Here is a 26,488-nt window from a genome sequence, read left to right on the forward strand (position 1 = left end):
GCTTTTCAATACCTCCTGGCCCCTTATCTCTGTGGGGCAGTCACAGTACGTCATCCGTTTTATTCAGAGTTGGCACTTGCAGCAGGAGACCCCGCCCCGCATGGAATAGGGGTCCTCTGTGGACAAGCTTCTTGGTGTCCAGCTCTTCCCATCTGCAGCAGGCCTCTGGGTAAAGTTGTCTCTCCCCATGACCCCCTTCCCCCTCCAGGATGGGAGGAGGGGCGGAACACAGCTCACAGCCCAAGAGATGGGCAGAGTCAGTCCATCTGTGACCAGAGCTGGTTTTCACCTGGGAGTCATGAAACCCACTCAGCGCAGAGAGCGGCTGCCCAGAGAGCCCTGGGCTGTCAGCAGCTGGGCTCCACATAGTTCCCAGGGAAGAATCCAGTCCCCTCTGAGCTGACGCCCTCGCACCAGCCATCGGAGTATCGGCGAGTGACACAGATGATGGTGCCCTCAGAGAAGGAGAGCTCATTGTCCTTCTGGCCGGTGTATGGGTACAGTGTCACCACTGCAGGCCAAGAGAAGAAGGTGCTGTGAGATGTGCCTCTTGCCCTCTCCCCTCCACCCCCCACTGCCGTGGGGAGGCAGAATCTCAGGTTCTAGACTCCAGAGGAGAAGGCTGTATGTAGGAGGGGAGCTTCTTCCAAGCTTTCAGGACCCCTCCCCAGCTTAGTTAATATTTTAATACCAGGCCAGCTGCCCTCTCCCCAGTTCCATTCTGAATTCATCAGGAAAATTGTGTGTGGGGCCCACACCTTTGCAGAGGGAGGGGAATGGGGGTCAGGGCAACAGAGAGTGGGATTCGGTGCCTCTCAGTCCCAGAAGTCAGGTACCTTTCTCCAAGTATGAGGCAGGCACCCAGCTGGGCTCATCGGGCCCAAAGCCTGGGGGCGGTGGGGGCAGCCCCAGTTCATCTTCATCCAGGGGTGGAGGAGGAGGCAGGTCCAGCGGCAGGGGCAGCTCTTCGTCTTAGGGGAAAAGCAGAAAGGCTCTAAGTGTGGCACAGGAAACTCCTTCAGTGTGTCAGGGAACTGCTCGAGAGCTGGGCCCTAGAATCCACCTGCCAGGCGCAGTGGCTCACGCTTGTAATCCCAGCACTTTGGAAGGCCAAGGCGGGCAGATCACCTGAGGTCAGGAGTTCGAGACCAGCCTGGCCAACATGGTGAAACCCCATCTCTACTAAAAATTAGCTGGGCATGGTGGCACACACCTGTAGTCCCAGCTACCCGGGAGACTGAGGCAAGAGAATCACTCAACCTGGGAGATGGAGGTTGCAGTGAGCCTAGATCTCACCAATTCACTCCATCCAGCCTGGATGACAGAGAGAGACTCCTTCTTAAAAAAAAAATGCACCCAACTCATGCAATCTTTCTCCAGCCTGCTCCTGTCCTCCCACAGTGCTGCTAGCACATAGTAAGTGCTCAGTAGACCCTGAAAGATCATCCAGGAGTAGAGGACAGTCAGACTCTGCCTCTTATTAGCTGGGTGGCCCCTGGGCAAGCCACTGAACTTCAGCTTCAGTGGCTTCGTCTGTTAAGGGAGAGTGTAAAGACCCTCTCGGGATGAAGTTTATTTTATTTTTTGAGAAGGAGTCTTGCTCTGTCACCCAGGCTGGAGTGCAGTACGGTGATCTCAGCTCACTGAAGCCTCCGCCTCCCAGGTTCAAGTGATCCTCCTGCCTCAGCCTCCTGAGTAGCTGGGATTACAGGAACGTGCCACCATGCACAGCTAATTTATTTTTAGTCACGTTGGCAATATTGGTCTGGAACTCCGGACCTTAAGTGATCCGCCCTCCATGGCCTCCCAAAGTGCTGGGATTGCAGCCATGAGCCATCCCACCTGGTCCTCAGGATTCAGTTTAAATGAAAAAATGGATGAGAAGCTTTGAACGTAGGACCTGGTATACAGAGGCACTAAGTTATATTAGTTCATTTCCTTCGCCTCTTTCGCTGGTGCGCTGCCCTCCTTGGAGGAGCAGTTCACTGATGCTAGCCGGGGTAGATCCAAGAAGGGTGGGCTGAGGAGTGGAGACAGAAAAGCGACCCCATGGTTGGGAAGTAGAAGGGGCGGAGCTCCTTACCCGGTGGGGGCGGGGATAACTCCTCCAGCGGGGGAGGCCGCTGGAACACCTCGGCAGCTGCTGGTGGAGGAGGTGGGTCCGAGGAGTTGGGGAGAGGTGGGGCTGGGGGTGCCGTCTGCCGCTTGGGCGTGGAGGCCCCACCGACACCTTCGGCGCTGCTGGATACCAGAGAAAGCGGGGCTCGGCTGGGTTGGCAGACACACTTTCCCCGCTGCAATATCCCCAACTGGCCCCACCCCTCCAATCCTGAACGCAGCCCCGCACGTGTGACCCAGAGTCCTTTTAAGCCAGGAGTCACTACGACCACCGGCAGGGGGCTCCTCTCAAAAGCGACCTCCCACCCTCCACCCATCCACGTGGGCTTGTAGGTCTCACCCGGCCGAGGCCAGGGAAGAGGCAGAGGAGGCGGCGGAGAGTTTGCCGTCGGGCACCACAGGGAGGTGCACTGGCTCAGGAATCCGGGGTGGTCTCCTGTCGGGGAACCGGGAGTGGATATTAGGAGGGAGGAGGAAGGCTTCTGGCCAGCAGGGGTCGGGTGCGAGCAGGAAGGGCAGCTGGCCGAGGGGGAGGTTTGGCGCCAGGCATCCAGCAAGACGGCCTGAGCACCCGGGCGCCAGCGGTGAGTGGTGAGGCGGGGGAGGAGAGTTTCAGGGTCGCACGGGGCAGGGCCAGGCTGGTTGGAGTCGCAGCGAGGTCTCACCCTAATGTGGCGGAGGTGGGTGTGGCAGGGGCCTTAATGCTCTTTCGAGACAAGGTGCCGGTCCTTGACAGCTGCGTGCTGAGGTCCTGCGAGGAAGCCGGAGGTAGGGCTGACATTTGGGGTGAGGGGCAGCTCCCTGCCCTCATCCCCAAGAGGAAATGGAGGAGGGGCGGATGAGAACCCGGAGGGAGAGCCTGGCATGGCCAGTTCCCACTTCCACTTCTCAGGCTCCTCTCCTACCCTTCCCCCACCCCACCCCCTTGTCATTGCCTGGGTTCTGGGACTCAATTCTGCTAAAGCCGACAGCCACTTCCTCTGCACAGCCACAGCGTGTTGAGTCGGCCCAGCACCCCCGTCCCTCCTGCAGACCATCTCAGAGCCCAGGAAGTTGGGGCCCTAAATTTGGTGCTCCCTAACTTTGGGCTGAGGAGGGGGTGGGGAAAGGAGAGGACATATCACCCTTAGAAGTGTCTCACCTGTCATTTTCACAGATTTATGGAATTGGCTTTGGGGAGTTAGGGCAGAGAGGAGCAGGACCCAGGCCAGTTAAGGGGGATGTGCAAATGACAGGGCGCAAGCTAACATGAAAAAGGACACTTCGGCCAGGCACAGTGGCTCACACCTGTAATCCCAGCACTTTGGGAGACCGAGGTGGGTGGATCACTTGAGGTCAGGAGTTCAAGACCAGCCTGGCCAACTTGGCAAAACCCTGTCTCTACTAAAGATACAAAAAATTAGCCAGGCATGGTGGTGAATGCCTGTAATCCCAGCTACTTGGGAGGCTGACGCATGAGAATCACTTGAACCCGGGAGGCTGAGGTTGCAATGTGCCAAGATTGCACCGTTACACTCCAGCCTGGGCGACAGGGTGAGATTCCATCTCAAAAACAACCAACCAACCAAAAGGGCCAGGCACAGTGGCTCACACCTGTAATCCCAGCACTTTGGGAGGCCCAGGCAGGTGGATCACGAGGTCAGGAGTTCAAGACCAGCCTGGCCAAGATGGTGAAACCCTGTCTCTACTAAAAACTACAAAAAATTAGCCGGATGCGGTGGCCGGTGCCTGTAATCCCATCTACTCGGGAGGCTGAGGCAGGAGAATTGCTTAAACCCAGGAGGCGGAGGTTGCAGTGAGCCAAGATTGTGCTACTGCACTCCAACCTGGGTGACAGAGCAAGACTCAGTCTCAAAAAATAATGATAAAATTAAATTAAAAAAAAAAAAAAAGAAGAAGAAAGAGGGCATTTCTGTTACCAGTGGGACTTCCCCAAGGGGCTGGTACAGTGTTACCTCATACATGTCACCAGGGGCAAACAAAAGGGAGTCAAGCTGAAGCAAAAAGAATGTAAGTTAGACAACAGAGACCTTACTGGTGGGAAGGAGGCCTGGTGGCTGGAGGAAAGAGTGTGGTTTCCCCTTTGAGGGGGCTGATAAGTTAAGGATATCAAGGGCTTCATTTAGATACAGAAATGTCAAAGTATGGATTCAGTAAGTGAAGATGGGACGGGTGTGAGTGGATGTCTCCGACCTCTCAGGACACGGGCTGAGAAGGCACCCTCGCCATGCTCCAAGCCCTCTTTGTGTGGCTGCATCCCCACTTCTCACCAACAGCGGCTCTGGGGTGACGGCTCAGTGCAGTGACCTCAAACCCCCAGACAGAGGAAGTTGCTGTTCTCATGTGGCTGGGAGCCATTCTCATGCACGCCCTGACATCCTCCTTCCCCTTCTTCCCCTTCCCACACACCCAGTACCCACGGGGGCAGGGAGGGGGACAAGGGTTGCTCAGGATCTCACACTCAGCAGATCCTCTGAGGACAGTACAGACCAGTTTTGGGGGGAAGGATTACGAAATCTGGGGAGAGGGAGGAGAGCTCAGAGGAATGGCTTCAGGGAGTGGCGGGGGGGGGGCGTGGGATGGAGTGGCAAGTTGGGACAAAACGTGCAGGATAACTGGGGTCTGCAGGCAGAGGGGCCACGAGGCTGGAGGGAAGGAGGAGGGCTCTCTCTACCTTGATCCCATGACCAATGTCATCTAGGCAGCCGAAGTTGAGGGGTCTCCTGCTGTAGGGCGTGAGAGTGGGTAGGCTCTCTGGGGCGATGATCTTCTGGCCGGGGGGCAGCCGCTGGACCGTGGCTAAGGTACCAATCTCTCTTCGGGCCACCTTCTCCATATGCATGTTCACCATCTGCATGACAGGGTTCAAGGTGACAGTCGGGGGGTGGTTTGTGTCCAGTGCCCTTCCCTCCAAGGCAGGAAGAAGATAGAGACTTCGGACTGGGGGTAGGGACAGGAGAGGCAGCGAGGTCTAGAGAAAGAGGTCCTTTCCTCGCCCCCCACCCCCACCCCAGGCCACAGAGCAATTGGGAAAAGTATCAGGAAAGGATGAAGCCACTTGGGAGCAACTTCCTGGTGGAAAGAGAATAAGGGTTATTATTAGCTGAGCAGGAACAGGAGGAAAAGAGAAAACACAACATCCCTGGGGATGCCGGGAAGAGAGAGCGCCGGGCCAGCTTGGGAGCAGAGGGGAAGAATATGGAGGTGGCTGAGAACGGTGGCTGGATCAGCTCTCCCTTTTGGGGGACAAAGAAGTGAACTGACTTCCTCTCAGAACGTTCCATGGAGAAGTCTACAATATGAAAGGGTGGGAACTTTGGTCTGCCGGGGAGAGGAAAAGACACACCCCACACATTGAACATGTGGGCGATGCACAGCGCAGGCCGAATGTGTGGCGGGATCGGTGCATGTGCTTTGTGGGGCAATTCCTCGGTCAAGGATCCAGGAAGGAAGGAGGAGGGTGTGTGCGCTAGAACACTGGGCGGGGGGTGGGGGGGGGTGTCAGGGGTGGAGGGTGTATACAGTATGGTGTAGGCAGTGCTTCCAGGACTGAAGATGACCTTGTCAAGCAAGCATCCTGGGTCTAGGACATTTATTTATTCATTTATTTTTGAGCCAGAGTTTGTCTCTTGTTGCCCAGGCTGGAGTGCAATGGTGCAATCTTGGCTCACTGCAAACTCTGCCTCCTGGGTTCAAGTGATTCTCCTGCCTCAGCCTCCCAAGTAGCTGGGATTACAGGCACATGCCACCACGCCCAGCTAATTTTTGTATTTTTAGTAGAGACGGGGTTTCACCATGTTGGCCAGGCTGATCTCGAACTCCTGACCTCAGGTGATCTACCCACCTCGGCCTCCCAAAGTGCTGGGATTACAGGTGTGAGCCACCGCGCCCGGCCAGATCTGGGATATTTATTAAGACACTGCTTGTATTGAGATGCAAGCAGGGTTCATTTGCCTCTTTACTGTGTATGCCGCTGCTGTGATTGGTAAATATCACTTTGTAATGTCCAGGATAGAATTCCGAGAAAGAAAGAACTCTGCCTTTGGGGAAATCTGTAGTGTAGCCACAGAGATAAGGAGGCCGGAAAAGCGTGGGAAGTGCCAACCTTCTGCTGGGCATTTGGACACGGAGGAAAGCAGGAAGGAACTTTTGCTGTAGAAAATGTCTGAGGCAGGCTGAAGAGTTGAGGCCTGACTCAAGATGCCTTCCCACGCTCCTTACCTGGCCCAGCGTGCTTACACGGGCTTCCACCTGTCTCAGGGCAGCCCCCTGCAGGTCCAACATGCGAAGAGTGTGACCGGCCAGGTTGCCCACCTGGTAGGCCACGCTGGCCAGTGCCTGGGTAGTGAAGGCCATGGTTTCCTCCAGCGCCTTCCGCTTGTCTGTGGCCTGAAATACACACAGCCCTGGCCTAAGGGCCAGCATCTTCCACTGGGTCCTTGGCTGGCTGGGGTGGGATGGGAGAGGATATAGGGAAAGTAGGGGCTGGATTGGGAGACAGCAGCAACCCTCAGATATCAGAGGTAGCTTCCAGCAGAACGACATTGTAAGAAGAGGGACTTGCTACAATATCACTTTAAATTCACTTTAAAAAAGTGAATCTGCAGCCTTGGGAAATGGATGCAAAGGGAGGGAAAGATACCCATTCTCAAATAGGCCGGCATATCACTCTAGGCCAGGAGTTTGAGACCAGCCTGGCTATCATGACAAAACGTCATCTCTACTAAAAATACAAAAATTAACCAAACATGGTGGTGCGTGCCTGTAATCCCAGCTACTTGGGAGGCTGAGGCATGAGAATCACTTGAACCTGGGAGGCGGAGGTTACAGTGAGCTGAAATCACATCACTGCACTCCAGCCTGGGGGACAGAGTGAGACCCTGTCTCAAAAAAAAAAAAAAAAAAAAAAAAGAAGCTTTCCATGTGACTCTTGTGCTGTTTAGCTCCAGTCTGCAGATTGGTATTTGGGAACTCAGATAAGGAAACTGAGGCCCAGTACAGAGGGACTGTATTCATTCATTCCCTGTCGTAGCTTTCCAATACCCTGAGGATAAAATCCAAGCTTCTAACATGGCCTACGACAGCCCCTCCAGGTCTGGCTCCCGCTTTTCATCCATCTTTACCACTTCCTTCTCACACCCTTCCCTCCAGCCACATTGGCCATTGGGTTTTGTTCCCGAACAAGCTGAACTCTTTCTGCTTCAGGGCCTTTGCACATGCTGTACTTATTTTCAGAATCTTTTTTTTTTTTTTTTTTTTTTTGAGATGGAGTCTCACTCTGTCACCTAGGCTGGAGTGCATTGGCGTGATCTTGGCTCACTGCAACCTCCACGTCCCAGGTTCAAGTGGTTCTCCTGCCTCAGCCTCCCAAGTGGCTGTGACTACAGGTGCATGCCACCACACTCGGCTAATTTTTTGTATTTTTATTAGAGACAGGGTTTCACCATGTTAGCCAGGATGGTCTCGATCTCCCGACCTCGTGATCCACCCGCCCCGGCCTCCCAAAGTGCTGGGATTACAGGTGTGAGCCACTGCACTCAGCCTTCAGAATCTTCTTATTAGCAGGCCTCAGCTTCTCAGAGACACCTTCCTTCACCACACCAAGATTTCCCTCAGCCCACCCCTTCCCAGCCTGTTCATCATATTTACCCTGTTCTCTGTTCTTCATGGTTTTTAGAACTATCAAACACCATCCATGTAGTTTTCCATTACCTACCCCCCTCCCTTAAATGGAAGTGTCGTGAGAGTAGGGAGCTTGTCTGTTTCATCCTGTATCCTGTCATGGAATCGCGCCCAACACGCAGAAGACTCTTCATAAATATGCACTTGTGAGTTAATTAGCAGGTCGAATGGGAACCCAAACATTCTCTGGACACATTCCCACTGTGTTCTAGGCATGGTGCCAGGCGCTGGCCAGGGTCACACTGCCAGTCAGTGCAGGAGGGGTGAGCAGGCGGTGGGTGAAGGAAAGAAGTTTTTTTGGGGTGCCAGATCAGGCTGTGGGGGCTGGGGCAAAACTTCTCTGGTCTTTTGGTTCCGCAGGCAGCTTCCTCATCTCTGGTCGGGTTGTGGAGTCACCATACTCTAGCCTGTACCTTTCTAAGGCAGGTAGGGGGCAAGTCCAGGGTGACACTGGGTAGAGCCAGTGGGCCAACAGGCCAGGCTGCACACTGGAGTCCCCTTGCTGGAGCCCACGGTGCCTGTCAATGGACAGCAGACCTGCAAAGCAGGGTCTAAGACACCTGGGAGCCTCTAATGGAGCCTGAGCCAGAACTTCTGGGAAGCCCGGTAGCGCTCTCTTCCCTGTCTTTCTTTTCCAACAGCGGGAAAGAGATGCTCATTTGCATGTTCATTTACATCTCATCAGCATATGCGACAAAATTTACATCTCCTCAGCATATGTCACCAAGAACTTTGAATAGGCAAAGAAATCAACCCAGGATAGTAAAACCAGACAAGGTAACAGGTCTTGATTTATTTCAGGACCTTCCTTTACTAAATGCAGAAACAGGCCCAGAACTGAGCAGTGGCTACTCCTCCATCTCCACCCAGGTTTCTTTCTTTCTTTTTTTTTGCTGGGGGGATGGAGTCTTGCTGTGTCTTTAGTCCACCCAGATTGCTTAGCTTGCCTGTCTTCTCCTGTACAGTTTCCTCCCCAAACTGACGTGGAATTCTTGGCCCAAACAGGAAAACTGTCTGCTTGCGCCCAGCTCGGGGCACCTGGAGCCCTAACACCTACTGGCCCCTGGCTTTGCTCTTGGCCCAAAGTTAGGTCTGCAGGGACAAGGGTCTGGGATCCATCTCTGCAGCTGAGTGCTTGTTTGCCATGCAAATTACCCTGTCTGTAAACTCAGTCAACCCTGGCAGAGAACTCTGCAGGTGACCCCTGGTCTGCCTTCCCTAATTCCCCGTGGGTTTCCTAACATCTCAGTGGTGTGGGGAAGAAGGGCTGCAGGTGGGGTGGGGGGAGTGTAGGGGAATCAAGCCTTATGTAACAGCAATTCTGAGATTCAGAAACTTCCTAGGCATTTGCCCAAAGAGCCTCAGAAAGGTCAGGAAAGGTAACAGATTGTGTGTTCTAGTAGTTAGTGTTCTGCATGAAGGAAGCAGGAGTCCAGGGACCCCAGCCTGGGTCAGGGCTTCTGATGCCCTGTATATTTTTGCAAGGACAGCTTTTACTCCCTAGAACTGATTCTTATTATCCATCCTTCCAATGAATGATGATGATGATAGTCATGGTAAGAGCTGCCATTTATCCTGCTCTTCTGAATTGGCGGGCACTAGGCTAAATGCCTTGATACTCTTTTTTTTTTTTTTTTGAGACGGAGTTTCGCTCTTGTTACCCAGGCTGGAGTGCAATGGCGCGATCTCAGCTCACCGCAACCTCCGCCTCCTGGGCTCAGGCAATTCTCCTGCCTCAGCCTCCTAAGTAGCTGGGATTACAGGCACGCGCCACCACACCCAGCTAGTTTTTGTATTTTTAGTAGAGACGGGGTTTCACCATGTTGACCAGGATGGTCTCGATCTCTCGACCTCGTGATCCACCCGCCTCGGCCTCCCAAAGTGCTGGGATTACAGGCTTGAGCCACCGCGCCCGGCCAGCCTTGATACATTTTTATATTAAGACCATGGAGCCACCCCTGAAGGCAGGCATGAGAATCAGAGGAGAAACTTGCCACAGTTCCTGTAGTTGGTAGGTGGCAGAGCTGGAAATGGGACTTTGGTCTTTGTGACCCCAGACAGCACTGTGTGTGCAAATAAGAGCCCTGCGGAAGCTCTTTGAGGCGTGCAGAAGTTATGGGAAGAATGGAAAGGGCTGCTTGGATCCTTGTCCATGAGGGAACATGCCTTTCTTTCTTTTTTTTTTTTTGAGACAGAGTCTCACTCTGTTGCCCAGGCTGGAGTGCAGTGGTGCGATCTTGGCTCACTGCAACCTCTGCCTCCTGGGTTCAAGCAATTCTCCTGCCTCAGCCTCCCACATAGCTGGGATTACAGGCATGCACTATCACATCCGGCTATTTTTTCTTGTTGTTTTTTTGGTTGTTTGTTTTTGTTTTTTTAGTAGAGACAGGGTTTCACCATGTTGTCCAGGTTGGTCTTGAACTCCTGGCCTCAAGTGATCCACCCGCCTTGGCCTCCCAAAGTGCTGGGATTACAGGCGTGAGCCACCAAGCCTGGCGGGAACATGCCTTTCTATGCTAGGAGAATGCGCTGGTTTGCAAGTCTTGTTCTGTTTCATCTGCAGGTGGTCATTCAACATCCAAACAGATGGACATGATACCCAGAGTAGCATTTTCAGTTAGTGGAATAGGGAATCGGCTTTGGAATCAGATTTCTGGGTTTGAATTTGGGCTCAACCACTAGCTTGCAGACCTCTGGGAAAATGACTTCACCTTTCCAAACCTCAGCTTCCTCCTTGTGAAGTGGGAATGGTACACGCTTCACTAGACTTGAGATGAGGATGAAGGGAGGCCAAACTGGTAACATGTCTGGCCGAAAGGAAGGGTCCAGAGTGTTTTAATTGCTGTCATCACTGACTCTCTTTAATCTGCCATTTCCCATGAGTGCTTGTTCCTCGTGTATTTCTTTTTTTTCAACATTCTTATTATGCTAGAAGGTCCCTGTGCCTGTTCTCATAGTTTGGTTAGTACAGATTAGAAAAATAAAAAAAAAAATAAAGTTTTGCCCAAGGGGTAATAATGTTAGCCTGCGGCAATTCAGGGAGCAGAGGAAATCAAGGCCAGAGAGTACAAATAAACTGTCTTAAAGTCATACAGCAAATCGGGAGGCAGAAAGAGGGAGAGGAAGTCAGGCATTAGACTTCCTCTGGCATCAGAAGTCAGGGAGGCCCAAATGTGGTGGCTCACATCTGTAATCTTAGCACTTTGGGAGGCCAAGGTGGGCAGATCACTTGAGGCCAGGAGTTCAAGACCAGCCTGAGCTACATATGGAGACCCTGTCTCTAAAAAATAAAAAATAAAAAAAATTAGCCAGGCATGGTGCAATGTGCCTGTTCTCCCAGCTACTCAGGAGGCTGAAGTGGGAAGATTGCTTGAGCCCAGGAGTTCGAGGCTCCAGTGAGCTATGATCATGCCATAGCCTGACCAACATGGCGAAACCCTGTCTCTACTGAAAACACAAAATTAGTCGGGCGTGGTGGTGCATGTCTGTAATCTCAGCTACTCAGGAGGCTGAGGCAGGAGAATCTCTTGAACACGGAAGGCGGAGGTTGTCATGAGCTGAAGTCACGCCATCGCACTCCAGCCTGGGCAACAAGACCAAAACTCCATCTCGAAAAACAAACAGACAATGGAACGCCTGGCTCTGCTGTTTGGAGCTACGTGGCCTTGGACAAGCCACCTCACCTCCCTGAGCTACTGTTTCCACATCTGTAAAATAGGAATTACATGTCTCGCAAGGTAGTTGTACAGATCAATGAAATAACAGAAGTTATTTCCATCATGGCTAAGTTGCCTTGCCTTTCCTCCCGGAATCCAGGAATCTACATTCTCAGCCCGGGACAACCACACTATTTACAAACTGTCCTACAATGTCACCTCCCCATCTTCTGCTGGTAGCCTGCTCCCAGCAGTCATGCGGGCCATGCCCCTGCCTCTGCCTGAGACTCCCTCTCTTTAGCGCAGCCTACTCTGCCTTATTCCCACTCTTCCCCAAATCTCAGGGAAAGCCTTTCCCTGGTCCATCTCAGGTTCACTGTGCTGTTTGGGAAGTTCTTCCGAAGCCTCTCCCAGAGCCGGCCTGGAAATAGAATGATCACCAGCATCTGTGTGAGGACAGGGGTTTTGGGTCTCTGGACCAACCTGGGGGGACTCAGAAGGATGAACCTGGGGTAAGCCTGAGAACAGGATGGAATCGCACTGTCTGTCCCAGACATCTCTGAGGCTCTGAGAGCGAGAAGGGGCACGGTGGGGGCTTGGGTAGTATGGGGTCAGGGTTAAGTATTGCGGTCTGGGATGAAGCTGAAGCCTGGAGTGGGAAGATATCTCAGCCAAGGCCCAGGACAAGCCCTATCAGGATGGCTCCCCAGGCCCCACCTGGGGCTGGACTCAGGGTCCCCTCTCCAGGGCTGGGGTGTCAGGCCTGTGCCCGCTCTGCCTACCTGCACATAGTTGTCCTCGCAGTAGTCCGCAACGCGCAGCAGGGCACTGTGGTTACCCCGCAGAGCCTCCCGTCCCGTGGGGATCTCAAACTCCTGCAGCTGCTGCAGCTCCGCCATCACCCTCAACCTCTCTCGGGCTCCCCAGGGAGCCCGCTCGTTTTGAGCCTCACCCTGCCCTTGATTGGTTGTGCTGCCTTCCCTCCCTCTTACTGCTTTTGGTTTCCTCTGTGTGAGACCCAAACCTGCTTGCAAAGGGCAAGCATGCTCATTCTGGGACAAGAGGAAGTCAGTCCTGCTCCCTGAGCCTGCGCCTCTCTGTCCCCTGCCCAGAGGAAGGGGGAAGCCAGGGGCCCATTTGGGGGCCCAGCCCCCAGTCCCACCCAGCAGAGGAAGCCAGGGTCGGGGCAGCTGTGATTGCTCCCTGGTCCTGGAGAGGAAACTGGTCGGTGGGGGATGGGGTGGGAGAGTGGGGAGGAAGGGGGCTGGCCTGCTACAGGGGGTGGAGGTGGATTTTCCACTTATGGAAGGCGGGAGGAAAGGGCAGAGGGTGGGGGCTTCCTTGGGAAGCTCAGGGATGAGTCACCAAGGGACAGGGGAGTGGAGGGTGGATAGGATATGGAGACCCGTCATACCGGAGAGGACTGTGGGGCAGCAGCACAACAAAAATAGAAAACGGCCGGTGCGGCAGCAAGAGGAGTCAGGGTGGACAGCGGGAAGACACCGCCAGAGGTTCCAGAGGGGTGTTAGCAAGCCTGCGAACGGTCTGTGTGATGAAGAGCTGCCCTGCGTGCTCTATGCTGATGAAGGCAGAACAAGATGAAACTGACCAAGTGTAATCTGAGGAACTCAGATTAGACAACAGGAAGGACTTGGATTTGAGAACACCAGGTTCAAATTCCAGATCAACTTGTTGGTTTTAGGAAGCAGCGGTGGACAGAGCAGTGAGCCTGCCTAGGAGGTATGGGCTGTAGTTCATACATTAACCGGGCACTTGGACCAGATGACCTCCACGATCCTGTCCTGATGTCAAATTCTTAGCGCTCCCAGCTGTGAGTGGGACTGGGTTCTGGAGCAGGGGAGTTAGGATGGCCACCCTTTTCTCTGCCCCTCCCACCATCACGCCTGTCATCCTAGAGACAGGAGAATAAGAGGACGTCCCACTGACCATGTTGGTCCCTTAAATCCTGCTCTTCCATTGGATCCTTTGTCACTGGGCAGGTGTCAAAGAGCAGTGTCAAAAACGAGGAGGCTCAAACACAGAACAGGAGCACAGAGTGTTAAATGGCATAGCCCTTGGGTGGTCCTGCGGGGAGAGCAAGAAAAAAAACCAGGATGTGGGCCCTGTGCTGGGGAACCCACACTCAGGGGTCAGAGGGAGGCGTGGCAGCAAAGAAGCTTGAACACAGGCGTTAGAGGTGGCCACTCCCCAAGTCCTAAGTGGCACAGCATGGTGAGCAAGGACGTTTTTATTGAATAAGTGGATGAAGAGTGAGCCAGGAGAACCTGGTAAGGTGAAACTATGGGGGTCCAATGGGCACACGGGGCGTCTTGGTTAGGGAGGTTAGGGGCCGGTCTAGGACTTGCCGCAGGAGGAAGGACAGCCTCAGCGCATGCTCAGAGGTGGGGAGGGAGGGAGGAGAAAGCAGGCGAAGAGGGGCGGGTGAGGCTGCCGGGTGGGAGGTGGGGATATAGAAGCGCTGGGGGCGCTAAGCTAGTGAGGTCACCAAAAGAGTGAGGCTAATGCAGGGCAAGGTGGTGAGAAGGTGTTTTCTGTTTTCTAATTTGTTTTTGTAGGGAGAATGTCCGTCTCTCTGCTCTGCGGCAGTGAGGGCTTGAAGGCTCAGCCAGGTGATGGGCTTAGAACTTTGAGCCTATGATCAGCTTAGGCATCAGAGATTTTGGTTTCCAGGCCATCTGCTTTATCTGAAGATTTTCAGCTGATGAATAACTAGGAAGCTCAAACACGATCTTACCTGAGTTCAGGACAAGCAACTTGGAGACCGTGCTCTTCTGTGGCAGGTGAGAGGGGCTGAGGTTGCACTGGGCTGGGATCTACTCTCAGAGGTTAGGCACCAGGCAGGCCTTCCTGATAACCCTGCAGTGATCATAATGACAATAGCATTATTAGTGACAATAATAAATGTATTAAGTGTTCATTATGTGCCAGGTAGTATATTATAATATTTTATATGCATTATTTTCTTAGGACCTATAATAATTGTATGAGGTAGGTTTTTTTTTTTTTTTTTTTTTTTTTTTTTGAGACGGAGTTTCGCTCTTGTTACCCAGGCTGGAGTGCAATGGTGCGATCTCGGCTCACCGCAACCTCCGCCTCCTGGGTTCAGGCAATTCTCCTGCCTCAGCCTCCTGAGTAGCTGGGATTACAGGCACGCACCACCATGCCCAGCTATTTTTTTTGTATTTTTAGTAGAGACGGGGTTTCACCATGTTGACCAAGATGGTCTCGATCTCTTGACCTTGTGAGCCACCCGCCTCGGCCTCCCAAAGTGCTGGGATTACAGGCTTGAGCCACCGCGCCCGGCCTGAGGTAGGTTTTTTAATACCCATTTTGCAGCTGGGAAGACGAATACTCAAGGAGGTTGAGTGACTTCCCTAAGCCACATTAAGGTGGGAAGCACAGAGCTGGGATTAGAGTTGGAGTCTGGCAAGCTCCAGAAACCCTTCTCTCTCTCTCTCTCTTTTTTTTTTTTGAGATGAGTCTCATTCTTGTCACCCAGGCTGGAGTGCAGTGGCGCAATCTCGGCTCACTACAACCTCCCCCTCCTGGGTTCAATCAATTGTCCTGCATCAGCCTCCTGAGTAACTGGGACTACAGGCACGAGCCACCATCCCTGCCTAATTTTTGTATTTTTAGCAGAGACGGGGTTTTACCATGTTGGCCAGGTTGGTCAGGAACCCCTGACCTAAGGATGTCTCTGAAGACAGATAATTTAAATTTCCTCTATAGACAGAATCCACCTGTCTTGGCCTCCCAAAGTGCTGAGATTACAAGTGTGAGCCACTGAGACCGGCATTTTTTTTTTTTTTTTAATCTTTTTGAGACAGAATCTAGCTCTGTCACCCAGGCTGAAGTGCAGTGGCATGAGCTCGGCTCACTGCAACCTTCGGGTTCAAGCGATTCTCGTACCTCAGCCTCCCGAATAGCTGGGATTACAGGCACTCACCACCACGCCCAGCTCATTTTTCTATCTTTTGTCAAGATGAGGTTTCACCGTGTTGGCCAGGCAGATCTTGAACTCCTGGGCTCAAGCGATCCTCCCACCTTGGCTTCCCAAAGTGCTGGGATTACAGGGGTGACTCATCGTGCCCAGCCAAGACCTCCTTCTCCTGACCATTATTGTATACTCTCCCCTGCTGGACCTGGAGAAAAAGAAAAACTCCCTGAGTCACTATATGAAACAATAATGTTGCTTCCCAGATCTTCCTCACTGAAAGGAAGCTGCCCCATCCTTTTTCTTCCTCCTCTGTTTCCTCTGTAGACAGAGGTCTCTGAAGACAGACAATTTAAATTTCCTTCATAGACAAACAATCCAAAGGCAAAAATTGTGCCTCCCCCATCAGACTGGGAGCTTCCTCCCCTCCTCAGCCCAGACTCATGAAGACACAGGACGTACAGAGATGGAGTGAATATCTGTGGAATCATGAGGGGCCTGAACTGAGGGATATGGCAGGGAAGAGGCTAGAAGTCGAGGTGTGGAGGGAGCTGGAAGAGCTGATGGGATTTACGATCCTGGCTGCTGAATCCTTTCCGGGATCAGATCTGTCTAGGGCAGGATGGCCCAGGATCTCAGCGAGAAGGACCTGTTGAAGATGGAGGTCGAGCAGCTGAAGAAGGAAGTGAAAAACACAAGAATTCCGGTGAGCCTCGTCGCCCAGTCCCTGCTCTTCCCTTCCTGTTCCTGATGAGTTCTGGGAAGGAGGAAGTGACCAGAAAGGGTGGTGGGACTGTTCCAGGGCCGCAGAAGCAGCAGGAGTTGCCTCTGGGATGGGGGAGGATGCAGAGAAAGGCTGGAGTTGATCCCGTGAAGGTGCCAGCCTCCGTGAGCACAGGAGAGAGCCTCGGGGCCTTGGAGAGCTCAGCACGTCCAGCCCCTTGTCTGGGCTGGTCCTGGCCAAGCATCCCACGAAGGTCAAGGTCAATGTTGTGAGTCAGGTCCAGGAACCCACACTCCAAACACCTGTCTGTCCCCTGTGTCTTTCTCCTGTTCGGCCACTGTCTCCACCCTGCCTGGAAGCCTGTTTTCCCAGCTGACCAAATCATGGATTCAGAGAAAGTAACAAGCACCGTAAGCATTTTCTGTGTTCTCACAGGTTTCCAAAGCGGGAAAGGAAATCAAGGAGTATGTGGAGGCCCAAGCAGGAAACGACCCTTTTATCAAAGGCATCCCTGAAGACAAGAATCCCTTCAAGGAGAAAGGCGGCTGTCTGATAAGCTGATGGCATGGAGCCCCACCCTGAGTGTCTGTCCCTGTTGAGCCGAGCCCAAGTCTCCTAGACCCCCAGGGAGCCAGTGAACTGTCACCTTCTCTTCATCGCAGAATGAGTAAAGACCCCTGAACAAATGCACTGTGAATCATTCCCCACTCCCACCTTCAACTCTTTTCTCCCATGATTTCCCCCACCTGCTGGGTCTCTGCTGACCTTGCTGGGAACTCTGAGGACAGTGTGACTGGCTGAGCGGTTGGTCCCATGGGTGGTGGGGTGTGCGGAGCCTGCGATCCTCAGAGGGCAGTCCTTGGGAAGCACTTACACCTCCTTAGGGCCCCTCCGCCTTTTTCCTCCACTCTCTCCCTAGGAAAAATGCATTTCCACGCCAGAGTAGTTTGGGCTGGGGGCCAGTGTTGGGGGGTCCTGTCCCCCCATCTCATGTCCTACCCTGTGGTCCTGCTCCTAATCATTTAGATCACCCCAGATGGCCTGGCGACAACAAGAGTTTATGAAGTTATGATTTCATGTTTTGTTTAATATTGCTGAGTAGCCTGTTAGTGCTGGGCACTATGGATGGAAGAGTGAGTAAGACGAACGTGGCTCCCATCTCCATGGGATTTAGTGGAGAAGACATGAAAAGATTTACAATTAAGTCCATAAAACGCTACAATGGGGAGAGTCAAGGGTGGCGTGGGAACACACAGCAGAGAGACATTCAGGGCAGTGAGCAAGGTCAATGTAAATGCCACAGAGGGGCGCAGAATGGGGGCTGGAAAGCATGAGGCTAGAGATTGGGGTCAAGTCTTGAAGGACCTTTCTGTGAGCTCAGTTAGGAACTTTCTTCTTCATCCTAAGGGCAATAGGAAGCCTAGGACAGTATTTAAGCAGATTCTGATTAGCAGAAGGGAAGCTGGCTCCTGCTAAAGCCTGGGGATGCAGTGATGGATGAGACTGATTCCTGGGCCTTGCCAGCAAGGAAAGGACTGTCTGATGGAGCCACAGACAAACCAGCACTCATGATACAAGGCACTCAGTGCAGCGTCAGGGAGGTCTGCGAGGGATCTGATGGAATCCCATAGGAGGGCTACCTCATCCTGCTGAAGGGGTGCGTTGAGTTCTGGGAAGGAAGACAGGAAAGGCCTTTAGAAGATGATATCTGGAGCTGAGTTCTAAAGGGTTAAGTTGTCAATGGGTGGATGGATGGCACTTCTACTTGATGAGCCAGTATAAACAGAGGCATACATAGGAGAAAGGACCATGGTTTGGATGGGGGCGCCAATCAGGTTGGAGTGGGATGTCAAGAGGTCTAGATCCTTAGGATCTGCTGCTAGAGAGGGCTTGGAGGTGACCAGAGGGGTCTTGCTTGCTGAACTAAACAAACTTATTTGCTAGGATTGACTTGGTAATGTTAGAAGGAAATTTTCTTTTTGGGGGGATGGGTGACAGGGTCTTGCTCTGTCACCCAGGTTGGAGTGCAGTGACATGATCGTGGCTCACAGCAGCCTCTGCTTCCTGGGCTAAAGCAAGCCTCCCACCTCAGCCTCCCGAGTAGCTGGAACTACAGGTGTACACTACCACGGTTGGCTCATTTAAGAAAAAAAAATTTTTTTGAGACTGAGTCTTGCTCTTTCTCCAGGCTGGAGTGCAGTGGCATGATCTCAGCTCACTGCAACCTCTGTCTCCCAGATTCAAGAGATTCCCCTGCCTCAGACTCCTGAGTAGCTGGGACTACAGGTGTGCACCACCAAGCCTGGCTAATTTTTTGTATTTTAGTAGAGACGGGGTTTCACCATGGCCAGGACGGTCTCAATCTCCTGACCTCATGATCCACCTGCCTCTGCCTCCCGAAGTGCTAGGATTACAGGCATGAGCCATCGTGCCCAGCCTTAACATTTTTTTGTAGAGACAGCGTCTCACTATATTGCACAGGCTGGTCTCGAACTCCTGGCCTCAAGTGATCCTCCTGCCTTGGTCTCCCAAAGTGCTGGGATTATACGCGTGAGCCACCAAGCCTGGCTGGAAATTTGCTTTTTACAATATCGAACAGGGGGCTGGGCTTGGTGGCTCACACCTGTCATCCTAGCACTTTAGGAGGCCGGGGTGGGCAGATCACGAAGTCAAGAGATCAAGTCCATCCTGGCCGACATGGTGAAACACTGTCTCCAATAAAAGTACAAAAAATTAGCCGGGCGTGGTGGTGCGTGCCTGTAGTCCCAGCTACTCGGTAGGCTGAGGCAGGAGAATTGCTTGAAACTGGAAAACGGCAGTTGCAGTGAGCTGGGATCCCGCCACTGCACTCCAGCCTGGCGATAGAGTGAGACTGTCTCAAAAAAACAAAAAACAATATTGAACAGGGGGAGAGTGAAGGCAGAAAAGCAATTAAGGAGGTGATTGTTCCATCAGGGGTGAAGCGAGGAAGGCCCGAACTAGGGCAGTGGCCATGAGTCTGGGGGGCCAGTAGGCAAGTTGGTGAGTTCTTTGGGAACTCAGATCTTGACATTTCTTTGAGTTATGAGTGAAGGAGAATGAGTTGTGAAGGATGGCATCCAAGCTTCTGGCCTGTAGGGTTTACTAGGTAGAAATGAAAGCAAGTCTCTGAAAACGAGCCTAATCTAATACAGTCATCCTGCATACTAGAGCTGCAGCCTCCCTTCCCTAGGAGGTCACATCCCAAATGCTGAGGGTGAGGTCGCAGGGCCTCTGTGGTCAAAATCCAGGATCTCTCCAATTCCCAGTCCCATCCTGACTCCATCTCACCATTCTGCAAGCTAGTGTCAATTCAACCACTCTCCCTATACTCTGAGAAGGAAAAGATGAGAAATGAGAAAGAGAAAATATTGAAAGACAGTAATTCTTTCTTCAAAAAACGGGGAAAGGTAAATATTCCATAGGACTCCAGCAGTGAGAAAGGAGAAAAAAGATGGGAGCATGAGTCATGCGGCCGTCGGCCATGTGGCTACAGCTTCCTTCTTCCGCCTGCCTGACCCGTGTTCTCCTGTCTTCAGGCAGACTTTCACTGTTGGGGTTCTGGGTCCAGAGCAGTGACTCTAACCTCTGTTCCTGAGGCTCTTGTACCCTTGGTGGGTCTCTGATTAGAGTAGCAGTTTCTTTTATTTCTTTCTTTCTCTTTGAGATGGAGGAGCTGCTCTGTCGCCCAGGCTGGAGTGCAATGGCACGATCTCAGCTCACTGCAACCTCTGCTTCCTGGGTTCAAGTAATTCTCCTGCCTCAGCCTTCTAAGTAGCTGGGATTACAGGCATGAGCCATCATGCCTGGCTAATTTTTTTGTGTTTTTAGTAGAGATGGGGTTTCACCATGTTGGCCAGGCTGGTCTCGAACACCTGACCTTGTAATCTGTCCACCTCAGCCTCCCAAAGTGCTAGGATTACAGGTGTGAGTCACCACGCCTGGCTAAGAGTTGCAGTTTCTTAGCCCACTATTCCGCAGGGGAATGTGACCCAAGTGTTCTCTGGTTCCTCTCGTACCTTTCCTGGCCACCCTGAGGTGTGGCAACAATCACAGGACTCCCTGAGTCTCAAGGTTGGTCATCAGCCTGACACTCTGACCCCCTTTTCTGTCTTCTCCTAATGCCATAGGGAGCCTCAAACAGCAGGGTAGAAATCTCAGCTTCTAAAAGGATTACGACATTGTGCCCTGTGGCAGCATTCCTTTCTTGCATACCCAGACCTTCACACTATCAATTAGGAGGACAAGAATGATCATTCTGAGAGCGGGTCATTGATGCCATCTGAACCATCCTTTCCCCCCTCTAGCCTATAGACCTGTGAGTTGTTTAGCCACGAAAGGAAAACACGGTGAATTTCTTCTGGTTCCATTCCTAGTACAGCCAGCAACCTTTTTGACAACACTTAGTCTTTGCAAAGTGGTGTCCACCAACCTGGCACCACCCTGGGTCTTTACTAGACCAGCCTGTCACTCTGTAAAGCCACTTGCTTCTAGGTAACAGACACATGGTGAGATCAGCAAACCCTGTTGACATTAGCCCCAGCCTTGTTTTTTTTTGTTTGTTTGTTTGTTTTGTTTCTTCAGTAGTTTTAGTTTGAAGAATTTTAGATTTACAGAGGAGTTGCAAAGTTAGTACAGAGAGTTCCCATAAACCCTTAACCCAGCTTCCCCTAATGTTAACATCTTCCTAACCATGTTACTTTTAAAATTAAAAAATTAACATTGGCATAACACCGTTAACTGAACTCCAGACTTTATTTGGATTTTCCTTGCTTTTTCACTAACGCCATGTTTCTGTTCCAAGACCCACATTACGTTTAATGCCTTACTTCTTTTGCTGGGAAGAGCTTCTTGGTTGGAGTTAGCCTGGTCTAGGGCACCATGAGTCCATAGATGGTGGTGTTGGCAGGGAATGCAAACTCAATTCCTGAATAAGTACCTAGTCCAGTGAGGACAGTTACTGCCACCAGAAAACTGGATGGTTGCACTGAGGTCTGGTACTGTATGAGGGGCTCAGGGTTTCACCATTGCCAGCTCCCTGGGCGGTAGTGGAGCTACCCTGGCCTTGATGAAGAGAAGTCCATGCTGTTCCACCCAGGCAGGGCCTCTATTCCTGCTTCTCTGACTGCTTTGTTTCCTGAGCCCTAGACAGCCCCTTGGTCATCCCGTCTGTGGCTTGTGAAGATCCCCTTCTGCAGGGAGCCTTCTGGTAAACCTGTTAGTGACATATATTTTCAGTTTCCAGGCTCACCCAAAGAGGTCCAGCCACAAAGCTCTCCCCAGATCTCCTTGTCTTCAATTCACTTATGCTCCAAGATCTTTTTTTGTTTTTTTGTTTTTTTTGAGACGGAGTTTCACTCTTGTTACCCAGGCTGGAGTGTGCAATGGCACGATCTCGGCTCACCGCAACCTCCGCCTCCTGGGTTCAGGCAATTCTCCTGCCTCAGCCTCCTGAGTAGCTGGGATTACAGGCACGCGCCACCATGCCCAGCTAATTTTTTGTATTTTTAGTAGAGACGGGGTTTCACCATGTTGACCAGGCTGGTCTCGTTCTCTTGACCTCGTGATCCACCCGCCTCGGCCTCCCAAAGTGCTGGGATTACAGGCTTGAGCCACCGCGCCCGGCCTTCTTTTTTTTTTTTTGTTTTTTAAACACTTTTTATTTATTTATTTATTTATTTTTTGAGACGGAGTTTCACTCTTGTTACCCAGGCTGGAGTGCAATGGCGCGATCTCGGCTCACCGCAGCCTCCGCCTCCTGGGTTCAGGCAATTCTCCTGCCTCAGCCTCCTGAGTAGCTGTGATTACAGGCACACGCCACCATGCCCAGCTAATTTTTTGTATTTTTAGTAGAGGCAGGGTTTCACCACGTGACTAGGATGGTCTCGATCTCCTGACCTTGTGATCCACCCACCTCAGCCTCCCAAAGTGCTGGGATTACAGGCATGAGCCACCGCGCCCGGCCTTTTTTACACTTTTTAATTAATTAATTTTTTTTTTAGAGACGGGGTTCCACCATGTCGGTCAAGCTGGCCTCGAACTCCTGATCTCAGGTGATCCGCCCGCCTCGGCCTTGCAAAGTGCTGGGATTACAGGCGCGAGCCACCACGCGCGGCAATGCTCCAAGATCTTGATTATCTGACTCAAACCTTAATTGCTTCCCAAGAATCAGACAGGAAGAAATTCCTTTCTCTGCTGACTTTCAGGGCCACTCTCAGGTCAGTTTCCAGAGAAAGGAGAGAATCACTACGACCCAGCCACTTGACATGATTAGGAACTGAATTGGGGAGGACGGGTGAGAACGGAGAGGAGATGAACTGGAGCGGGAGTGAAGTAGAATTTTCAGGACCTAGAGATTGATTGAATGTTGGAAGGCTGGAGAAGAAATTATCAAGGATGACTTCCAGTTGCTTCCATGGATGACTGGGTGAACGGTGGTGTCACCAGTTGGAAAGCCCTCCCCACCAGGTGATTCCATGTGACTCCATAGGCTTCTCCCCATTTTGCGCCCCTGTGGGGGATCACTGCGAGGTAGTAGCAGATACAATAAAAGTGGGCGAGACTGACCAAGAGAACTGTGTGGATTGAGAGGAGGGCCAAGAATAGAGCTTGGAGGAACTCCAGGAACTCAGGCTAGGGTGAGGGAAGACGGGTGTGAAGAGGACCAAGCGCAGAGGGTCAGAGGAGTGAGGCCGCCAGCAGAAACTGCAGTAAAAGGATGTCAAGCCAGCAAAAGGGAGTACGTGGGAGGGAATACTCTTGAACTCCTTGATTTCCTGGTCAAGTAACATGGCCCTGAATCATTCTCAAGTTTCAAATTCTATATCACCCTCTTTCCACACTGCACCAAAGACTCCAGGATGGGATTCCTCAGCCTTAGAAGGTGGGGACGGGGGAACAGCTGACTGGCTAATGTGGCCTCAGCTCCAGGAGCTGACGGCAGCTCGAAATCCTTCCTAGTGGGTCAGGCAGCCCAGCCCCTCCCACCCTTGGGCCTTCCGGATCTTACCCATGAAGCCAGCAAGGAGTGAGGTGGGGACAGGGATTACCCCACCATGACCTCAGCATCCCCGGAAAAGTAAGTCACAGCCTCTTGCCTCCCAGCCCCACCCAATTCCCTACTTGACCTTGAGGCCTGGAGGACAGAACTAGCTTTATGGGCATTCGACCTCTGCTGTCACACAGGGTCCCTGATTAGAAGGGCACATGCTGGGTTTAACACTCTACTGTCCCATCTTGAAATTCGTACTAATTTTTGAACAAAGGCTGCACATTTTCATTTTACACTGGGCTCCGCACATCCCACGGCTGGTCCTGTGTGGGGAAACAGAGGCCCTGGTCTGATGGAGGAGGCAGGACATTCATGCAAGGGCAGAGTTGCAGGTGGGGTTTGAATTAAGCACCAGAAAGATCTTGCTCCCTGCCCTCCTCTCCCTCCTCCCTCATTTCTGTCAGAAGCTGGGGCAGGAGAGGGGCAGGGAGGCGACTTTAGAGTACTTACTCAATGTCCCCTTGGCCCGTCTGATTTTCTTATTCTCTACCAGACCACGGAAATGGGAGAGGTGGGTGACTCATCGCCTGTGGCATCAGGGCTGAGGAAGCAGGGACCAGGGAAGCTGGGAGAGGAGAGAAGGAAGAACCGTGCACCGTCTTACCGCTCCCCTGTTCAGCCCCGCAGCCCATCTAATCACGCTAATTCCTAACCAAGCTAATTCCTGGTGGAGCCACCTTCTAAAGCTCTCACATGTTCATCTGTTTATCGCTTTACTCCCTCTGCCTGGTCCTCAGTTAAAGCCCAGTCACCTTTTACCCTGATGATTCCACAGCCTCCTGCGGAACTCCCCGCCTTCCTAGCCCAGCTGCAGCCCACTCTGCCCTCGGCTGCTAGTGGGTTTTCTGTAGCTCCCTAGCTTAATGCCCTTTTTCACTCCTGGGCACCAGGACCACCAAGGCCCTTCCATATGAGGGGCCCTTATTACCTCTGGGGCCTTAGCTCTGCCTCCTACTCACCCCCAACCCCTACCCTGGTGCCCTGGGCTCCACGCTTCAATATGAAGCTTCTTTTATTCCTTGACCAGTTCATGCAGGACGTGAAACACCCCCAGCCTGCTACGGCTTCTTCATCTAGCTAATCCGGAGAGTAAGTCGCAAGTAGGTTTAAATATCACTTTAAGCTTCCTCTGGCTCCTTGAGCCCCTAGAGACTTTGTGACTGAATGAAGAGGTAATTAAAAATTAGGGGGTTCAAAAATTCAAGAGGTGGGAAAGGGTATACAGTGAACAGTGAACCTCCTTTTCTCTCCCTGGTTTCATTCCTGGAGAAATCAATGTTTCCAGTTTCTCACGCAGCCTTGCAGAGATATTTTATGCATGCACAAGCCAAAACATGTAAGTTCTCCCTTTTCTACACAAATGGTAGTACTCCCATGCTATTCTGAGCTTTTGTCTGGATTTCTTTTCTTACCTTACCTGGTTGGATTTCGGTTACATTTCGTCCACATGTACTCCTGAGCCTTGCTTTTCATTTTACACTGTACTTTAGTCTGATTTATTGGTAAAGATTTCAAGTTCCTTGAAGGCAGGGGGAAAGTCTTTTATTTTATTTATTTATTTAGTTTGTTTGTTTATTTTTGGAGACGGAGTTTCCTTCTTGTTGCCCAGGCTGGAGTGCAGTGGTGCAACCTCGGGCCACCGCAACTTCTGCCTCCCAGGTTCAAGCGATTCTCCTGCCTCAGCCTGCCAAGTAGCTAGGATTACAGGCATGCGCCACCACGCCCAGCTAATTTTGTATATTTAGTAGAGACGGGGTTTCTCCGTATTGGTTAGGCTGGTCTCAAACTCATGACCTCAGGTGATCCACCTGCCTCAGCCTCCCAAAGTGCTGGGATTACAGGCGTGAGCCACCACGCCCAGCTTTATTTATTTTTTTTGAGACAGTGTCTCACTCTGTCACCCAGGCTGGAATGCAGTGGCACAATCTTGGCTCACTGCAACCTCCGCCTCCCAGGTTCAATCGATTCTCCTGCCTCAGTCTCCCAAGTAGCTGGAATTACAGGCATGCACCACCACACCCGGCTGATTTTTGTATTTTTAATAGTGATGGGGTTTCACCATATTGGCCAGGCTGGTCTTAAACTCCTGGGGACAGTGGCTCACGCCTGTAATCCCAGCACTTTGGGAGGCTGAGGCAGGCGGATCACGAGGACAGGAGATTGAGACCATCCTGGCCAACATGGTGAAACCCGTCTCTACTAAAATACAAAAAATTAGCCAGGTGTGGTGGTGCACGCCTGTGGTCCACGCCTGTGGGCCCAGCTACTCGGGAGGTCGAGGCGGGAGAATCGTTTGAACCTGGGAGGCGGAGATTGCAGTGAGCCAAGATATCACACCACTGTACTCCAGCCTGGTGCCAGAGGGAGACTCCGTCTCTAATAATAATAATAATAATAATAATAATGTATAGGCTTACTGGGTGCTAGGCAGTGTGATAAGTGCTGTACACACATTACATCACATTCAAATGAATAAACAAAGGGGATGAATGGACAACCCTGGGACCAAGCAGCCCAAGTGCCCAGGCTAGTCCCGGATGCCAGTGCTCTGCCCTCTGCTGCTGACTCTGGCCAGGGACAACGTACTACAGATACTCCCTTCCAGAAAATGCCTTCCCCCTAGGCCCCTTCAGCAGAATAAAAACACTGGAAGAGGCTTTCAGACTGCTGTGAGGAGAGAGACGTTCTGCCTACGCTACTGGGCATGAAAGAGAAGGAAATGTGGGGGAGGTCTCGGAGAAGTTGCAGCTAGGAGGAGAAGGCTAGCTGGGATGGTAGTGAGTGCCTAGGTGTTTTACCAGCTGTGGGTTCTAGAATCAAGTTAGTAGACTGCGATCAGTTTCAAGAAAATAAACTACATAGAAAATGTCAGATGGCCGGGCGCGGTGGCTCAAGCCTGTAATCCCAGCACTTGGGGAGGCCGAGGCGGGTGGATCACGAGGTCGAGAGATCGAGACCATCCTGGTCAACGTGGTGAAACCCCGTCTCTATTAAAAATACAAAAAATTAGCTGGGCATGGTGGCATGTGCCTGTAATCCCAGCTACTCAGGAGGCTGAGGCAGGAGAATTGCCTGAACCCAGGAGGCGGAGGTTGCGGTGAGCCGAGATCGCGCCATTGCACACTCCAGCCTGGGTAACAAGAGTGAAACTCCGTCTCAAAAAAAAAAAAAAAAAAAAAAGAAATAATATATACTCCACTCCCACCACTTCACTTGATTAACCTTTTAAAAACAAACAAAAAATAGTAAACTAAACAAAAATAACATTTGGCCAGGCGTGGTGG

The 26,488-nt window shown here is 51.9% G+C and overlaps 2 protein-coding genes across 4 annotated transcripts in view; one reads left to right on the forward strand and one right to left on the reverse strand.

Annotated features, from left to right (window-relative positions):
• GNGT2 (G protein subunit gamma transducin 2) overlaps nt 1-20,893 on the forward strand; it is a 28,250-nt gene extending 7,357 nt beyond the window's left edge. The window contains exons 2-4 of the mRNA XM_039476707.2: nt 14,033-14,257; nt 16,018-16,117; nt 16,571-20,893. Coding sequence (XP_039332641.1) covers nt 16,034-16,117; nt 16,571-16,696 — 210 coding nt within the window. The 5' untranslated portion in view covers nt 14,033-14,257; nt 16,018-16,033 and the 3' untranslated portion in view covers nt 16,697-20,893. The remainder of the gene's footprint in view (nt 1-14,032; nt 14,258-16,017; nt 16,118-16,570) is intronic.
• ABI3 (ABI family member 3) lies at nt 44-12,660 on the reverse strand. Of its 3 annotated transcripts, none has more exons than XM_039476706.2 (8): nt 12,239-12,660; nt 6,340-6,507; nt 4,793-4,969; nt 2,784-2,869; nt 2,459-2,554; nt 2,084-2,238; nt 837-971; nt 44-511 (listed from the first exon to the last, which is right to left on the reverse strand). In XM_039476706.2, exons 1-8 carry the CDS (start codon nt 12,353-12,355, stop codon nt 348-350), a joined length of 1,098 nt encoding a protein of 365 aa, XP_039332640.2. In that variant the 5' UTR covers nt 12,356-12,660; the 3' UTR covers nt 44-347. The 3 variants fall into 3 exon arrangements, with proteins under 3 accessions (XP_039332640.2, XP_003931292.2, XP_010340170.2); XM_003931243.4 differs by having other exon boundaries at nt 2,084-2,241; XM_010341868.3 differs by lacking the exon at nt 6,340-6,507 and having other exon boundaries at nt 2,084-2,241.
• Nucleotides 20,894-26,488: the final 5,595 nt, after the last annotated feature.

This window comes from Saimiri boliviensis, chromosome 17, assembly GCF_048565385.1.
Source record: "Saimiri boliviensis isolate mSaiBol1 chromosome 17, mSaiBol1.pri, whole genome shotgun sequence".
Lineage (NCBI taxonomy): Eukaryota > Metazoa > Chordata > Mammalia > Primates > Cebidae > Saimiri > Saimiri boliviensis.